This window comes from Photinus pyralis, unplaced genomic scaffold (genome assembly GCF_008802855.1).
Source record: "Photinus pyralis isolate 1611_PpyrPB1 unplaced genomic scaffold, Ppyr1.3 Ppyr1.4_LG1, whole genome shotgun sequence".
In the NCBI taxonomy this organism is placed as follows: domain Eukaryota; kingdom Metazoa; phylum Arthropoda; class Insecta; order Coleoptera; family Lampyridae; genus Photinus; species Photinus pyralis.
In genome coordinates, this window is record NW_022170249.1 from 19,056,648 (window position 1) to 19,073,802 (window position 17,155).

Here is a 17,155-nt window from a genome sequence, read left to right on the forward strand (position 1 = left end):
TGGTGGGCAAACTATCTCTCAGCTGCAGAAGAGGGTCGTTCGATGCAAATCAGAGACGTACGGGTATAAGCTGGCACCAACAGTGTACGTAATGATTGGTACAAATGACATTTTGACGGTAAGTGACATTTTATTATTATATTGTTTAATCTAACCGTTTCTATTGCAGAACAAGTCGTACCAATCTATGAAGTTGTCGTTTTTGCGTCTAATGGCTTCGTTGAAGTCGTTAGGCGTTGAAACAATTAAAATGTCAACAGTGCGGAATTATTTCATAACTATCGTCTAGCGCTACTTAGAGAATCGTTTATTGTTTTAAGGCATGATGATACGATAGTTTTGTCATAAAAAAGACGAATTTCTTTAAAGCTGTTGTGTAGATATTCTTACAACTCATGTTACAGAACAAATAATGATTGCAAATGCACACATTCTGTAACAGTTGTTTAACGTTTTATACAATCCGTTATAACTACATTTTAAAAGAATTGTATAAACATTATAATGCAGTTGTATAGCTATTCTAATACCTTTCATTTCTGCGTTATAATATAGTTGTAATAGAAGTTGTATAAGAAGTTATATTGAAGGTCTTTATGCTAAATAATACAACTGTAGACTGAAAAACACGAGGAAAAACATTATACAATATACACAAAACTATTTCATAGTTAGCATATAACTACAACAGTTTACTCCCTTATGCAGAACTTCTACAATGAAAATGTAGTTATCGAAAACTCTGCCATATAACACAACATTTCTATGGAACTATTATCTTAGTAACTTTTAGAAAATGGAATCGGCTGTGTCTAAGTGGAAAAAAATTAAAAAGAGTGGGCACTTTAAAAGATTAGCCAAAAAGAAATACCACAGAATTCTACAGCATTGCAGTTACCTTTCCGAGGCTAACTTAGAAGTAGAAGGTTTATCGGTAGTACCTACAACTTCCTCCTGCAGTAATATTGAACCGCAAACTGAAATCCAACAAGGTACAGAAAAGGAATGCGACCTTAATAGTGCTAACGAAGTCAATGAATACATGATGGATACCGATGAGGAAAATTTCTTACCTTCGCTTTCTGAAATTGACAAGAAGATTAAAATAAAGGAAAAACTTAAAATATGGGCAACGTCTTTCAACATTACTCATTCTGGATTAAGAGAGCTTTTTAAAATATGGAACCAAGCTATTCCTAACCTTCTTCCTAAGGATCCAAGGACATTTCTAAATACTCCCATAAAAGTAGATAATCTGGTAACACTTGAAAATGAAACTTACTGGCACAATGGTCTTACGCCAAATTTAATAATTTGTTTGGAAAACTATTCTCATATAGAATCCATTTCCCTAAAAGTGAACATTGACGGGCTTCCCATATATAAAAGTTCAAAGTGCGAATTTTGGCCAATTTTATGTAACATTCATGAAATCCCAGAAGCTAAACCAATAGTCGTAGGAATATACAGTGGCATTGGGAAACCTGCCAATATATATACCTACTTATTTGCAGAGTTTTGTTAACGAACTAAAGCAAATACTCAAAGATGGAATCTTAGTTAACAAAAAGAAAATTACAGTGAAAATTCGATGTTTCGTTTGCGACTCCCCTGCAAGAGCATTTATTAAAGGTGGGTATATTAATTACTTCAATTAAATTATATTTCGGCGTCCGGTCCGAATATATCATTTTGTAACACACTGTAGTACGTGCTTTTCCTACTACCATGCACAAGGTTAAAAGATAAAGAAAAAACTCGCTCTCCCCCCTAAACGGCGCCTCGTACCCACTAGCAGTTGGTTGTTCATTGTGTTTTTTGTGCTCCATGCGTAAGGTTACGCTCTTCGCTTGCTGTTGTTTTGCCGTACTTTTGTTAAAAGTAAGTTTCGGCTAATGTAAGTATACATTGACAGATCATTTGCAGCGCTTTTTTAGTTAAGGATGGGAAAATCGAAGAAGCATAGGAGAAATAAAAGTCGATCGCCGCGGGATAATTTTTCACCGCGGGGCAGAAGCCGGTCGCCGAGCAACGATTCTCAGTATCCTGTAGATACGCGAACGTTGCTTAAAAGGTTAGAAGTTTTGGAAAAAAGGACGCGGCGTTCTAGGTCCCGCAGCCCCAGCAGTTCTACCTGGCGGACTCGTAATCACAGGCGCCATACCCGCCGCGTCACGTTGTCGCGATCGCGGTCGCCATTACAACGGCTGCCTGTAGCAGCTGATGGCAGGGTACAGGACCGGGCTTGTAGCCCGTCGCCCTCTTTTACACGTCCGCGTAACGATTCTGAAATTGGAAATGAGGTTTTTTCGAGGCTTTCTGACACGTGTAGTGTTCGTAATGAGCCAAACGATACGCTAATTATTCATAACGATGAGACACTACCTGAAGAGGTCGTAAAAATCCTCGGGGACGACCCTGAGAATAGCAAAGAAAACAATCCGTTTTTACACGATTCGTTAGCTTCTCGTTGGCGACATATTTTAAGAAATTAAAAAAAGATGAAGCAACTGGTTTGTTGCTCAAATACCTGACCCCGGCAAATCTCACCGATTTGATACCTCCAAAAATGAACCCAGAGATTCCTGCAGTTCTCGACAGGTATAATCTTGCTCGGGATGGATCTCATGTCGAGGTTCAGAACCACCTGGGCAAGGGTTTGTGTGCCCTGGGTAAGGGCATTGACTTATTGTTAAATGGTGACACAACTGTGATAAAAAATGAGTTGCTCGAGTATCTGTGCGATACCGGCAGAATTTTGACAAATTTATTTCACCGCGAGTCTGTGACGAGGAGAAATTTGATTTACCCCTCTCTAAACAAGAAGGTCAAGGAACAGGTGGAGATTTGTCCACCGTCGTCGTTTCTCTTTGGAGATGACCTTGGGGAAAAAATAAAATTGGCGAAGAATTTGGAAAGCGTCACTAAAGATCTAAAGTTGGTTAAACCCACTATTTTACCTGCCACTCGCAATAAATCGTCGAAGTGGTGGGGGGGAGGGAGTAGCCAGCAACGGGCCCCCCTTCAGGTCCAGAATTTAAACTCTCAACGCCCGGTCCGTCGAGGGGGCGAGACGAGACCATACAAGGGACAGCCTTCGAAGGGAGCACGTTGGACAAAGAAGGGCCAGCAGAGCCATCCTTATCACAAACAACGGAGGGATTAATATCGGTGAGTAAGAAATTCGCTGGACGTCTTGCTCACTTTTACGAAAAGTGGACAGACCTAACAGCTAATCCAATTGTTTTGGATTGGTTACGGGGTTACAAGCTCCCGCTTATTTTTAAACCTGTTCAGTCACATCCGCCCTTGTTCTGTTCTTCAGGGACGACAAATAAGCACTTTTTGAAAGAAATTGCCCACCTATTAGATTTAGGCGCAATAGAGAGGTGTGACCCTCTACCGGACCAATTTATCTCCAAAATTTTCTTGGTTGATAAACCCAATGGTAAAAAACGGTTCATTCTCAACCTCAAAAAGTTAAATTCCTTTATATCTGCTCCCCATTTTAAAATGGAGGATGTTCGAACTGCAAGAAGATTAATCCAAAAGGGATTTTTTTTTGCTACTCTAGACCTGAAAGAGGCATATTTTCTACTGCCGGTGCACAGGGATCATAGAAAATACCTCAGGTTTTCCTGGCAAGGGCAGCTTTTCGAATTTACTTGCTTGCCTTTTGGTCTAGCTTCTGCTCCATATGCTTTTACGAAGCTAATGAAGCCCGTCATTCAAAAGTTACGTAACAAGGGTATACTATGTGTAAGTTACCTCGATGATTTTTTGTTTTTGGGTAGATCTAAGGAAGAGTGTTCCCATAATATTTTAACGGCAATACAGTTGCTAGAATCTCTAGGTTTCTTGATCAACCTCGAAAAAAGCGTACTCGCACCTAACACGAATTGCAAATTTCTTGGATTCCTTTTGAATTCTATAAGAATGTCAGTAGAACTGCCACCAGAAAAGAGAGAAAGAATCAAATCTTGGATTTTTTCTCTTCGAAAGCACCCAACTTGCACAATACGTAAGTTTTCTCAGTTCATTGGTATTCTTGTCTCGGCCTGCCCAGCCATAAAATACGGGTGGTTATACACGAAGGTTTTCGAACGTGCCAAATACCAGGCTTTAATTAAAAACTCTGGAAATTACAACTCAAAAATGAGCCTGAAGCCTCATCTGTTTTCAGACATGTCTTGGTGGCTTAATAATATTGACAAAGCGTACAATGACGTTAAGAGTGATACTTTTGATTTAACAATTTACACCGATGCCAGCCTGTCAGGCTGGGGAGCGGTTTGTGATGGTGAAAGTACACGCGGCTGGTGGACCGATGTAGAAAAGGACAATCATATAAATTTCCTAGAACTCAAGGCTATCTTTTATGGCCTGAAATGCTTTGCGAAAGATCTGAGGAATGTTAATGTCCTTATTCGAACGGATAACACTACGGCCCTAGCCTATGTAAACAGAATGGGTAGTGTTCAATTCCCCAGGTTAAATCAACTGGCAAGGGAAATTTGACAGTGGTGCGAGGCAAGTAATCTTTGGATTTTCGCCTCGTACATTTGCGATAATTCTGAAGCTGATCACGCATCGCGTTTGCTGCTACCTGAAACGGAATGGGCGCTGAACAGAACTGTTTACTTTCACATAGTCTCAGTCTTTGGGTAACCTGAAATAGATCTGTTTGCTTCACAAAGTAACCACCAGTGTAGTAGATACGTCTCTTGGTTTCGGGACCCGGGGGCAGAGGCAGTAGACGCCTTTACCTTAGATTGGTCGTCTCTTTTCTTCTATGCCTTCCCTCCCTTTTCGCTTGTACTTAGGGTACTTCAAAAGATAATACAGGACAAGGCAACAGGGATCCTCGTAGTCCCTTTTTGGCAAGCTCAGCCTTGGTACCCACTCCTTGTAAATTTGATTGTAGGCGAACCTATGTTTTTAAGACCTAGACATAATCTTTTGCTCTGTCCTTTCAGCGGACACCTCCACCCTTTATCAGGAAGCCTTACCCTGGTGGTCGCGAGGTTATCAGGGAGGCCTTCAAACGAAAAGGACTACCGGACAATGCCATAGAGACTATTTTCAGCTCCTTAGCTGTTTCCACAGTTAAGCAATACAACACAACACTTAAACTTTGGTGGGAATTCTGTGAGGAACAGAAAATTTCCCCATATGAAGGCGAAGTATTAAAGATAATATCCTTCTTACAAAACCTGCTGGAAACCACGGAAAATAGATATGGATCCTTCAACTCCCACAGAGCAGCTTTAACCTTAATCACCTCGGGGAACATTAGTTCAGATCCTAACCTCAAAAGGTTTTTGAAGGGGATATCTAGAATTAGACCACAAAGGCCTAGATATGAAGCTACATGGGACCCCCAACAGGTGCTAAAGTTTTTGGGAAGCACCCCTGATGGCAATCTAAAACAACTGTTGCAGAAACTGGTGACTTTGCTAGCCCTAGCAACAGGACAAAGGATCCAAACAATCTCGTTGATTAAGTGTAGCAACATCAAGTTTTTAGACTCTGGCGTAAAGATCCTAATTCCAGACCAAATAAAAACGTCAGCACCCGGAAGGAAACAACCCTGTTTGAATTTGCCCTTTTTTGAGGAAAATGCAAGACTGTGCGTATCCAGATTGATTAAGTCTTACTTAACCCTGACTGACCCTGTAAGACCCACGGGCTGCGACAACTTGTTTTTGACCTACAAGAAACCACATGGGCAAGCAAACAAACAGTCGCTGAGCCGTTGGGTAAAAGCGACACTTAAGGAAGCGGGAGTGGACATGACTCTGTTTTGTGCCCACTCCACTAGACATGCGTCCACATCTGCAGCCCTAAGGAATGGTATGTCCCTGGACACTATTAGGAAGTCAGCGGGCTGGACCGAACATTCATCGTCTTTCGCTCGTTTTTACAATCGACCACTGGCAGTCTCAGACGAGTTTATGAATGCCGTATTTAAACTTTAATTAGTTATTAAGTTTTCTGTCCAGTTTACCGTAGTGGTACCACCCTTTGGAGGAGTACACTTAAGAATTCTTTTTTCTTTTTATGGTGTTTGCGTACTACACTGTTGCGTTACATACAATATAGCTGTTTTTACGACGTATATATTCTTTAAACATCTACAGTGTGTTACAAAATGATATATTCGGACCGGACGCCTCATATAATTCCGATCGAACTTCAGGTAAGTTCTTTTGATCGGTTAATTATCCTGCTATATAAAATTTTTGTTCAAAGATAAGACAGAATAGTAAATTCCGCGTTGCGTCGTGCCCTTAAACTCGTTGCGCGTGCTTTAAAGACTTGATTATACACTTGTATCTTAATATACTATTTTTTAAAGTTCTATAGATGTTCGTAAAATACGCAGTCCCATAGTACTCATGTAATATGTTGTATAAGTATTCTTGAAGATATACTTATACGACAATTTTATAAACATTACATAAGGCTATTGTGTAAGAGTTTTGTAGTTTACTAGAAGAACTCCCTAAATTACTAAACTGTTTTATAAACTAGGGCCCTTTTTGGTTGTGTAACCGTTGTATAGTATTATTTACCCGCCGTATACAATTTTCGGCTTTCTATAAGATATGCTGTATAGCATTTCTCATAACCTTTATAAAATAAATTTTGCTAGTTGGGAAGTCAAAATACTTGAGCGAGCTTGCAAAATTGCATCGGCAGGTTGCAAAACCCTCAAAACGTTTTTCATTAGGTTTAAGCAGAATCTAAATTCCATTCCATTCATGACACTTTTCAGTCCAATGCATTGCAAAATATCGTCTCCATTAAATTTAGGATTTTTGATGATGTCCAGTGTCCGCAAGATCTCTTTATAATTCGTCGAAATACCATTAACGATTGCCAGATGACCTGACCAACGTTGATCTAGAAGCATCACAATCGTGTTCCCTTCATAGATTGCTGCAACTTTTGAATCTGTAACAAATTTTTAAATATAAAAAAAGCGTTAACTCGTTTAGTCCTAGGCAAGCACCATACATAAGCGCAAAACTGCAATCAACTACGAAGACATTAGATTGCATGTAGTAGTAGCGCTTAAACTGCAAAAAAAGCATGCGATCGTGGTTGCATCATGCTTAGAAGTTATGAGTTCTGCGAGTGGGCATATCTCATTTTTGACTTTTACCACAAGGGGGTAGTAATAAACTCTATGTTCCAATTCATGTTCTCTAGCCTGAATTACTGATTCGGTGGCATAAAAAAACATCTTGTTTATAGCGGCCAACTAAAGTTTTTAATTGATCTATGCTATATAAGTATTTTGGCTCTCTACCGTTAGGAAATTGGATGTACCCGGGCCCTTATCCTGCTGGACTGATTTTAGGCGAAGATCCATGAAGGAATCTGGATGCAAAATCGGTTTCCGCTTTTGCTTCAGATCGAGTTTTCTGATATACGGCAAGTGACCGGATATTTTGCCAGTTCCCTTCTTGAAGTGAGGTTATCGCTGCATTTTCAATATGTTCGTGTCTTACTTTGCTAGGGAGCTCCTTCAACAATCGAATTTTTTCTTTTGCCCTCTCTTTTTCGGCTAATCGGTATGAATACTCTTCACCAACGTAATTATTCTCTAGTTTATCGAATTTAACCACAACAATAGTTTCCCACTCTCGTGTTTGCCATGTTTCAATTTTAAATTTTCTACAATTGGTGTGCTTACAATTAAAAAGTTAACCTTTTTTTAATGCGTTGTGGCTCCTAAAGGAACGATAAAATCCACTACCCCTCCCCCTCCCTCCCTAAATATTGTAGAACATGAATCAGAGAGTTAAAAGAGTACCAACAATTTAAAACTTGGCCAATTTTTGAAATTCGTTGGAAAAATTGGGCCTTTTTGATCGCTTGTAAAAATGTTTGTCTCGGCCTCGCCTCGGATTTTAATTCACGAGCACGTCCGCTAATGTGCTACTTATCGCAGGTCAAAATTATGTGCCTACTAGACTATTTTCAATTTTAAATGCTTCCCAACCACCAAGTTGAATTCCTGTAGTTTTCCTGTAGTATAATTAAATTTTAGTTGTGTTTCGCAAAATTAACTTTATTTTTTCTTCTTCGCTGCAATCTTGCCGCCACATCTTTGACACATATTTTCAAAGGTGGTGCAGTTTTCGTGACACCAGCCCTTGCACAACAGACATTGTATCCAGTCATCTTTTCCTTTTGTTACTGAATAAAGCCATGTTGAAGGAAACCGGAAAAGTAAATCGACAGACGGGTAATCGTATGTTGAAACCACAATGCGTTTTAGAATACAATCTAAAGATGGGCGCAGTTGATAAAATAGACATGCAAGTTAGTTTTATGGACTGTGCAAGGAAATCGTTAAAATGGTACAAAAAGTTGTTTTTTCATTTGATGGACTTGTGTTTGTATAATGCTTATGTGTTGTTTCAAGTGTCAACCGGAAATAAACCAGCTTTTTCCGATTTTCGATTACAAGTTGTGACGCAGATATTTGAAAAATATCCCATTGCTCTGAAGAAACGAAGCGCAGCACCTGGCGTGGATAACCCACTTCGACTAACTGAAAGGCATTTTCCACACCCCGTGCCACAAACGCAAGCTCAAGGGTCTAGAACTCAAAGAAGGTGCCATGTTTGTGCAGCGACACAGCGTGGGCAGAAGAAACACTCGGTTTATGTGTAAAGAATGTAACGTTGCATTATGCGTGCACCCTTGTTTTGAAAAATTTCACCCTTTAAAAAGATTTTAGGGAAACTATGTAAACACTTTGTTTTACCTATAATTTTAAGTTTCTGATTCCATTTCCATTTTTCATTTTTTTAAGAGTAAAGACATTTATTGTTTTATTATCCCTTCTGTTTCTTTTATAATAAAAACTAAATGCCATACGTGTACGTCAGCTGTACTGCTGCTAATGGTTTTTACAACTGACGTACCAGTAGGGCGTCCGTCTCTTTCAGATAATATTTTCGACGTACATGTACGGCGTGTGGTTATGTTGGGTTTGTAATAACGTAGTATATGTACGGCATTCGTCCAGTAAAACTACCAAAACTCTAAAAAGCGTACGGCAGCAGCCTGAATCTATTCCACATAAAAGTAGTACATGTACGGCACTAGGCCAGCAATGTCCTCTTTTCAAACCGTACAAATACGTCAACCATCCTGAATGGGTTAACAGAAGTGCCATTTTTGACAGCTTCAACTGCACTGTTTAAGTTCTTTTGAGGGTAGTTACCACGATTTGAATTTTTTCTTTTATAATTAGTTGGCATTTTTCCATAAAATGAAAAAATATGTATTAACGTACTATGGCCAACTCTACCGAAAATATATTGGCCATCTATCCCGACTACTACGGGAGAGATGGCCATTGGCCATGCCTTTTATACCTACGACTTCTAAATACACGTGCAAACGCTATGAAGGGTTATAATATTACAAACAACATTGTACTCACTTCAGTGGTTATAGAACCGCTTTTTTTAATCTACTGGCAGTAAAAACTACAATGTTCACAAAATTTTTACATGCTGTGAAATCTTTAACCTCTAATAACGTTAAAAATTGTACTGTTACACATTCCGCTGCAACGTGCTCATGTGAGTCACTTCAACTACTGTAACTACGAGTACACTCACTGGTAACACCATGTAACAATAACTTTTCCAACTTTTCGCGATTGGCCATCTCACCCCGAATTACCCTAAGCGTAGAAGATTTTTAGTTTTCTTATATTAATTATTTATATTAAAAGTTTGTGGCATCGTATCCAATATGTCACCATCTGATATACTTTGTTTCACTGGTGCTTAAAATGACGTTGTTTGGAATAAAATGAAAAAGTTCCCGATAGGAACTTGGAGACGATAGCTCTGGTAGCTGGTTCGCGAGCTAAACCTTTTGTTGTAAACGAGGTTGTAAATCTTCATTTACACAGAACCTTATACAGGTACTATTTATTTCATGACACAAATTTATGTACAATTATTTATAAAATTACAACACCCTTTGATGTAAATTGAGCACTACTAACTTTTGAGTCAACCTACTTCGATTGTAGGCGAAATGTGACTGCTTGAAAACTAAAAAATTGACTAATTAACACCCTAAAACTAAGAACATTTATTGCAACCATATGGGCTGCAATATTAGCGCAAAGGACCGCATGCAAGCGGCTCCTTTGCCTAGTCACGTATTAAATAACTTGGTGACAGGCGAAAACGGAAAGAACGCGGAAGTCATAAATTGAAATAAACATATGGAATTTGTAAAACCGCACAGAGCGTGTGAAAGATTGAAAGGGAAAAAATTCTAAGAGTTCTGAAAAAACAAAAATAAATGGAACTTATTCTAACTTAACAAAAATACTTATAAATTAACAATATAAAGACCGGCGGCGTCTAAATTGACAACAGACGTAATAAATGTGATTCTCGATACCTTGAGATACATATATGACATAGATAGATATATATCGTGATGGTCAGCATTTCGAGCATTTACGGCGGCATTAAAAGCTTCCTTTTTTAAATCGATCCACCTTAGGGCCATAAATTATATAATAAAAATAATTCCGCAAAAAGTAGCTTAAAAAAATAAAATTTTGAGGGTATAAAATTTTCTTTGGCCTAAATTTTAGGTTAGGAACAAGATATCGAGATGCGATTTCGCGAGCTTGTTTAGGCATAATTTAGCTATTTTTTCATGAAAAAAAATTAAACCAACGCATTTAATTTTTTTGAGAAAATTAACCATTTCTGTCGGAATGTCGAAAAAAGCCCTCAAGTGGCGATATGTGAAACTAACAAAACTTCAAATATTATAATATTTGTAGCCGATGGATAACTCTTTTCAATCAACATAAGTTTGTTAAAATCGGCTCAGCCGTTTCGAAGATACTGGGTGTTCTTTACGGAAACCTTTGAATACCCCCCACCTCTTCATCTTTAGAGATACAGGAAAAATTGTCAAACAAAAAAGGTTCAGATTATCGTTGTCTTCAAAGACCGAACATTTTTTTGTTAGGTTAATATAGCGGAATTCACAGACACATCCTTTTTTTAGATTCCAGATTGCAGTTACGCCCCTTAGCGGCCATTTCAGAAACTTAAAAATATTCTCCACGTTTTTCTCGTGGCCGTTTTAGGAATAACTTTTTTTTACCGCAAGCCTTTTCACCAACAATATGCGTATTCAGAGAAACAATTGAATTTTATGGAGATCGGCAGGAGGAAAATAGAACGGTACGCGCGAATTCACAACCTATTGACTAATTGTGAATTCAGAAATAACCTGCAGCACATTTTAAAAGACAAATTTGTCTGCGATGTATTGCCGGGGAAGGAAAGGTTATGAAAAGGAGAAAAGAGGGGAGTCGTGTGTTAGATTAGGTGACAGCAGCAAAGCGGCAGGTAAATGGACATGCAAGTGTTGTGGGAAGCAACACATGGGAAACCAAATGTGTAAGTACAAGAATTACAAGTGTAATGTCTGTGGTAAAGTTGGACATTTAGCCACCGTCTGTAAATCTGTGAATTTTGTAGAGGACAATGCACAATCGGAGGAGGTAATAAATATGTTAGAATTTAATAATAGAAACCCTGTCACAACAAATGTTAAATTTAACAATATAAGTTTAAATATGTTAGTGGGTTGTCGCGGCCTTTTGGCATAATTTGCCACGATTGGGTAGCTCAATTCCTGCGGGAGCTTGGACATGGTCGGAGATGATGACATTTGTTGGGCGCCAATGTGTCTTGATGTACGCGCTGACCGACAGATAAACCAAGCGCGTCTGTACTAAACGATAATGCAATACAATTCAGTTTATTAGGAAGACAACAAATTATAAGTAGCCTCCTTAAACGCAATGATCATTCAGGGAACATCACTATGCTAATTATATTACAGGATGAATTAGCAGTTTGTACATAATTAGTGAAGTGAAAGGCGTAACATGATCATGAATGAAGATTGTCTATGAACGTGATTGAAATAAAATGAAGGCGAGTAACGATACAAGCTTATCTGGAATGTCGGAGGTCTCCAATCCACTGGCAGGAATGGTATCGCTGACACTGAGGGATGGTATCTTGACAAGACTTTAGCGTTAATCTGAGCTTATTCGGGACGCACACACAGAAGACAGAAGATGCGGATAAACCTCGACAAGTTAGTTCAAAAACTCTCTTGCCAAAAAAACCCCTCCCGGAGCTTTTAAGCCTAAGGATGTCGGAACAGAAAACACTCACGTAAAGAACGACCCACTTGCAACACAAGCGATCCTTATCGACGGTTTTACCTCGATGGCTGCTTCACCTAAACGATATTTTTCATTGGATTTTTCACAATATATGACAATTGTAAGGGACGTCTACTTAGCCATTACTCGCGATAAAGTGTTTAAGCAATCAGTATCTCTTCTATATGAATTAGGAAAAATTAAATGTGATTTATCAATACAGAAAATTATTAAAAATTATTTAACGGACCGCAGTTTATAGTAATAAATATCAGAAAATAACAAAAGAAATCAGTAAAGGTTGTCCACAAGGATCAGTATTAGGACCTACTTTTTGGAATATTATTTTTAACAATAGTTTTCAAGAGAATGTCAAAGAAATTGCATATGCGGATGATAAAATTTTTATACCTAATTGAAGAAAACTCAAGAAAAAAATTAGAAGATACTGGAAATGAAATAATAAAAAAATTTGAAAATTGATGCACTGAAAATAAATTAACGATATCGCATGAAAAAACTGAAATGATACTTTTTAAAGGAAATATTCGTTGAAACTACCAAACAGCTACTGATGTAGATTCACAACCAAACGATTTAACGGGCAATCAAACTGAAAGTGCAAATGAGCCCTAAAACGTAAACGCGAATCATGAATGGGTTTAGTTTATTTCGTGACTTACTTTTGATAGAAATCGGCTTTTAGATTAAATGGACGTCAAAAAATTGATTTAATTCCAATTATGGATTTGTAATCCCCAAAACTGTAGACCAATTAACGTGGCCCGTGATTTTGTTTCAAAGCGGCCCAAAAACTAATATGTAGTTCAATTTAGTACGAGGTAAATCTAATATTTTTTAAACCTCGAACTGTTCCCATTTCCCTTAAATCGAAAGTGGAAGAAGAAATTTCCAGACTGGAGAAGTTTCGCAAATCGAAAGGGGAACACCGCTGGTTCCCGTTCTTAAGAAGGGGTGTTACTATGTATTATTACGTATTGTTTTGAAAGCCAGGCCTTTCAAGGCGGGCGCCATGTTTAAAATATCCAAGTTTTAAATTCCGACTATATACGAATGTACTCGAGGAGGTGTTTTTGAGTTTGTTCTTAGGTTGTAATTGTAAGAGCAGTAGGAGAATAAAAACGTGTTTTTAAGTTCAATTCATTACAATCGTTTTTATACAATTCTCAACAGATACACATGGATCTTTGCGGTCCTATCATTAATGTATATTACTTAATTATTATAGTCGTCTCCCGACTTACTTTTCAATTTGATGATGAGATGTGCATTTTCAACATTTCAATTTATTCCCTCCTGCTTCAGTCAGTTTTATATACACCAGTTTCATCTTCTGCTAGCAAGCACTCCACATAATGGATGGATGTAGGTTTCGTCTAAAAATTTGATCGGTTTCTTGTTTGTCCCTAAAGCATCGTGTTCTTTCATTATTCGTTCCATTAATAATTTTCGCTTATCATGACATTTTTAGAGCATTTTCATATATGCATATGCATATATGTTGCAATAAAGGCACAAAACCATAAAAAACGAAGATTAGATGAGGTAGAAATTGACCCTGATTTTGTGATGCCTTCACCACCATCAAGAACTTCAAGTTTACAAAGTTTAGAAGAGATTGATGAAGAAAGCAAAACCCCATCGCCAACCATCATTATTCATCAAAATATTGTTATTTGCTCTTCCAATTCACAAGTCCCTAATTTAGGCGAAAATGAAACCACTGAAGATCCTGATCTCGGTTCTGATAGTATGTTTATGACGCAAATTATCGATGTCATAATTGATTCCGCACTCGCACAATGCCAAAAGAAAGAAGCAAGTTTATATACTAAAGTAATAAAGAAAAAAATAGAGGACAAGAAAAACAAACATGGTGTGACAACCCCATGTGAAAATACATGCAAAAAACGATGCACGGAAAACATTTCCGCGGATGAACGGCAAATAATTAACGCCAATTTTTGGAAAATGACAAATCTGGAGCAAAAAAGTTTTGTATTAAATATGACAGAGAAAAAAGACACAAAAAGGAAGACCGTTTTAAACTCTCGAAGGTCCCTGAGTTTTACATATAGACTAAAAAATGGTGAAGGTGAAATAAAAGAAGTACACTGAAAAAAAATTAGTAGTCAAAACAAAAAATTATAATTAGATAAAAGAAAACTGTTTAAATAATCTACATTTTTATATAGTCGAGAAACGTGAATTTGATGATACATATATTTCAAATTAGTTGGTGATGCTATCGCTAATTCATCTTACAACATTGGCTAAAAGAACTATTATTTAGTTGTTTTGTTAATACCTAATGCTTTTTACTAAAAATACAAAAACTTATTGTATATTGAAGCTACATAACTTTAGATACATTGTACACTAAATAGCTCCTTTACTAAATTTAATCAATGTGTCACCATATTTTGCAAAATCAACTACTAAATGGCTGTATTAAAGAAAGCAATTCTTTGCTATTTATATCTCTCCGCTGTGCCGTACAAAATAAAATAGTCATTCCGGTTAAAGTTGACGTTCGCAGTTCGCATACAGTATTCTTGAAGAAGTTACTTGTACCTACCTATCAACATAATTTATTGTTGTTTAATTAAGTTTGTTTATGGATGAAATTAATTGTGAAGTGTTGCTTCGACAGTGGGGGCTGGAGGAGCTCATTGCCGACTTTGAAGGTAAGCATTTAAGCAGTATTCAATGAGTTACTAATTTGTTTCAACTATGATTTAATTTTCTCTGTTTTTGTACTATGTAGGTAATTATTATAGTTTGTATTTATTTTAGCGAAAACGGAAAAAGATTGATATCGAAGTATTAAAAGAATTGACGGTTACTGACATCGACAATCTCATTCCATTAGAGAAATTTGGAGTGAGAATAAAATTTAGGCAACAGTTATTTGCTTGGAAACGAGATAATGTATGGTTTAAAATTACTATTTAAAGCAAATATTTAATTTCAAATTGTAGGGATATGTTACACCGCTTGCAAGTACTGTTTCTGTGAGTGCAGATCCATCATTTAATGCAATTGAAAATTGGTTAAATACAGTTCCTGTTGTTTTAGATGAGGTAACAGGGTCCGAAAATTGTGTTAAATTGGTGAGTATTAATTAATTGCAGTCATTTTAATTTTTGCCAATCTCCATTTTTGGAAAGTACTTACATGAAATATTTTTAGGACCTACTAAGCCTAATGAAAAGTTCAGTTACTGGAAAAGTAACTATCCATAATTATAATACGCATAAAACATTATCTGTGAATGATAGAAATACTGTCTCAACTTTAATCGCTGAGTTTTGGTTAAACAACAATATTAAAGTGTCTCATAAGGAATATGAAACTGCAGCTAACCAAATAAAAATCAATTTTCCTTCTGAAGATGAGGTAACAGTGCTACTGTTTTTACTCGAATTTATATAATTTGTGTTTTAGAAAACATACTTAAATAGTAAAAAACAACGGGGAAAATTAGCTGAAAAGTACTATAGTCTTTGCAAAAAATATCGTCAACAAGGACTTATAAAAAGTAGATACAATTTGAAACGAAAGGCAGTAGACGACATAAGTTCGTCAACCAGTGAATATAATGATGACTTGGAAGGAGGGGAAAGTTTTGGAGATTACGAATGGTTACGGTACAATACAGCACCCCCTAATTTAGTATATGAAAAGTGGGGTAGGACCTTCAGGCAACGTAAGAAAGATATTGCTGGAGATGTTAACATTTTTGAGAGATGGCCCATATTAAAGCAAGAAATTGCTGTTTCTTTGGTAAGTTAAATTTTTAATTGAATGTTTAAAAAAATCTTGTTTTTACAGATTGAACTGGACTTTAATAAAATTTATCCTGACAAAAACACATTGCTCTTTGCAAAATGGGATCAATTTGCTATTAAAATTAAACCTATATACTTACGAGATATTAAAGACAAAAGATGCAAATTATTATTAGATTATTTAGAATCTCCGACAGTTAATGAAGGTTTGTATACAACTTTTAATTTATACAAGTAATTAAAAGAATTACTTTTAGATTCTAAACATTACATACTGTGCATAAATTTAAATGCTTTATTTATTCCTCATATAATAAAAAAGGGGAAAGAAAAACCATATAGACCATCTATTTTGGATGCTCAAAATTCTTTTGCAGTTCACGTTACGGTAAGGTAATTTTTGAGTTTTATCTTTATTTGACATTTTTGTATTACAGGATAAAACGTATGTACAAACTTACATAGAAAAACGAAAAACGGAATTAGAATCGCAAAACAGGACATTCCAACCCACCATCATTGTGGTAGGTGACTCTATTCATAATTTGGTATCTTTTTATGTATATATTAATGATGTCTTATATGAATGCAGTTCATTTTTAAAAGCTGTTTCAACTACATTTCAGATATATCATGTTTTTAACCTAAAGTATCCGTCTGAATGTATGCAAGTGTGGCAGTTTTTTGAAAATTATTTTTATGAATTGCCCAATTTAACTAAAATTAGTACAGCGCTAAATGCAGTTATATCTGAAATGATTCGTTGATCTGTCCTTCTTTTGTCAAATCATTGTTCTTAAAATGAAATGTTTTTTATGCAATAATACATTTCAAAATGCAAGCGTGTATATGAACCATTTAAAATTAGTACATAAGTGTAAAAACACTTTATCAACATTTTCATGTACAGATTGCCCACAATTCTTTCAGTCTTTATACTCATTTAAACGTCATATTAACCACCATTTAAACGCCCTTAAAAGTTGTGTCCAAGATCATAAAGTAGATAAACCAGATAGACCATTACAACAAGAAATAAGCATTGTACCCACCGAAAATGTAAACAATATTTTAAATGAATCATGTGCAGGTT

The 17,155-nt window shown here is 36.6% G+C and overlaps 2 protein-coding genes across 2 annotated transcripts; both read left to right on the top strand.

Annotated features, from left to right (window-relative positions):
- The first annotated feature begins 2,569 nt into the window (after nucleotides 1-2,569).
- Nucleotides 2,570-5,978, top strand: LOC116179267. The gene is made up of 3 exons (XM_031499050.1): nucleotides 2,570-2,941; nucleotides 3,007-3,171; nucleotides 4,977-5,978. The coding sequence occupies exons 1-3, from the start codon at nucleotides 2,570-2,572 to the stop codon at nucleotides 5,976-5,978; spliced, it is 1,539 nt and encodes a 512-aa protein (XP_031354910.1).
- Nucleotides 5,979-6,151: 173 nt separating this feature from the next.
- Nucleotides 6,152-16,899, top strand: LOC116179349. The gene is made up of 8 exons (XM_031499169.1): nucleotides 6,152-6,199; nucleotides 15,068-15,202; nucleotides 15,253-15,384; nucleotides 15,464-15,670; nucleotides 15,719-16,057; nucleotides 16,106-16,268; nucleotides 16,320-16,450; nucleotides 16,500-16,899. Exons 1-8 carry the CDS (start codon nucleotides 6,152-6,154, stop codon nucleotides 16,827-16,829), a joined length of 1,485 nt encoding a protein of 494 aa, XP_031355029.1. The 3' UTR covers nucleotides 16,830-16,899.
- The last annotated feature ends 256 nt before the right edge of the window (nucleotides 16,900-17,155 follow it).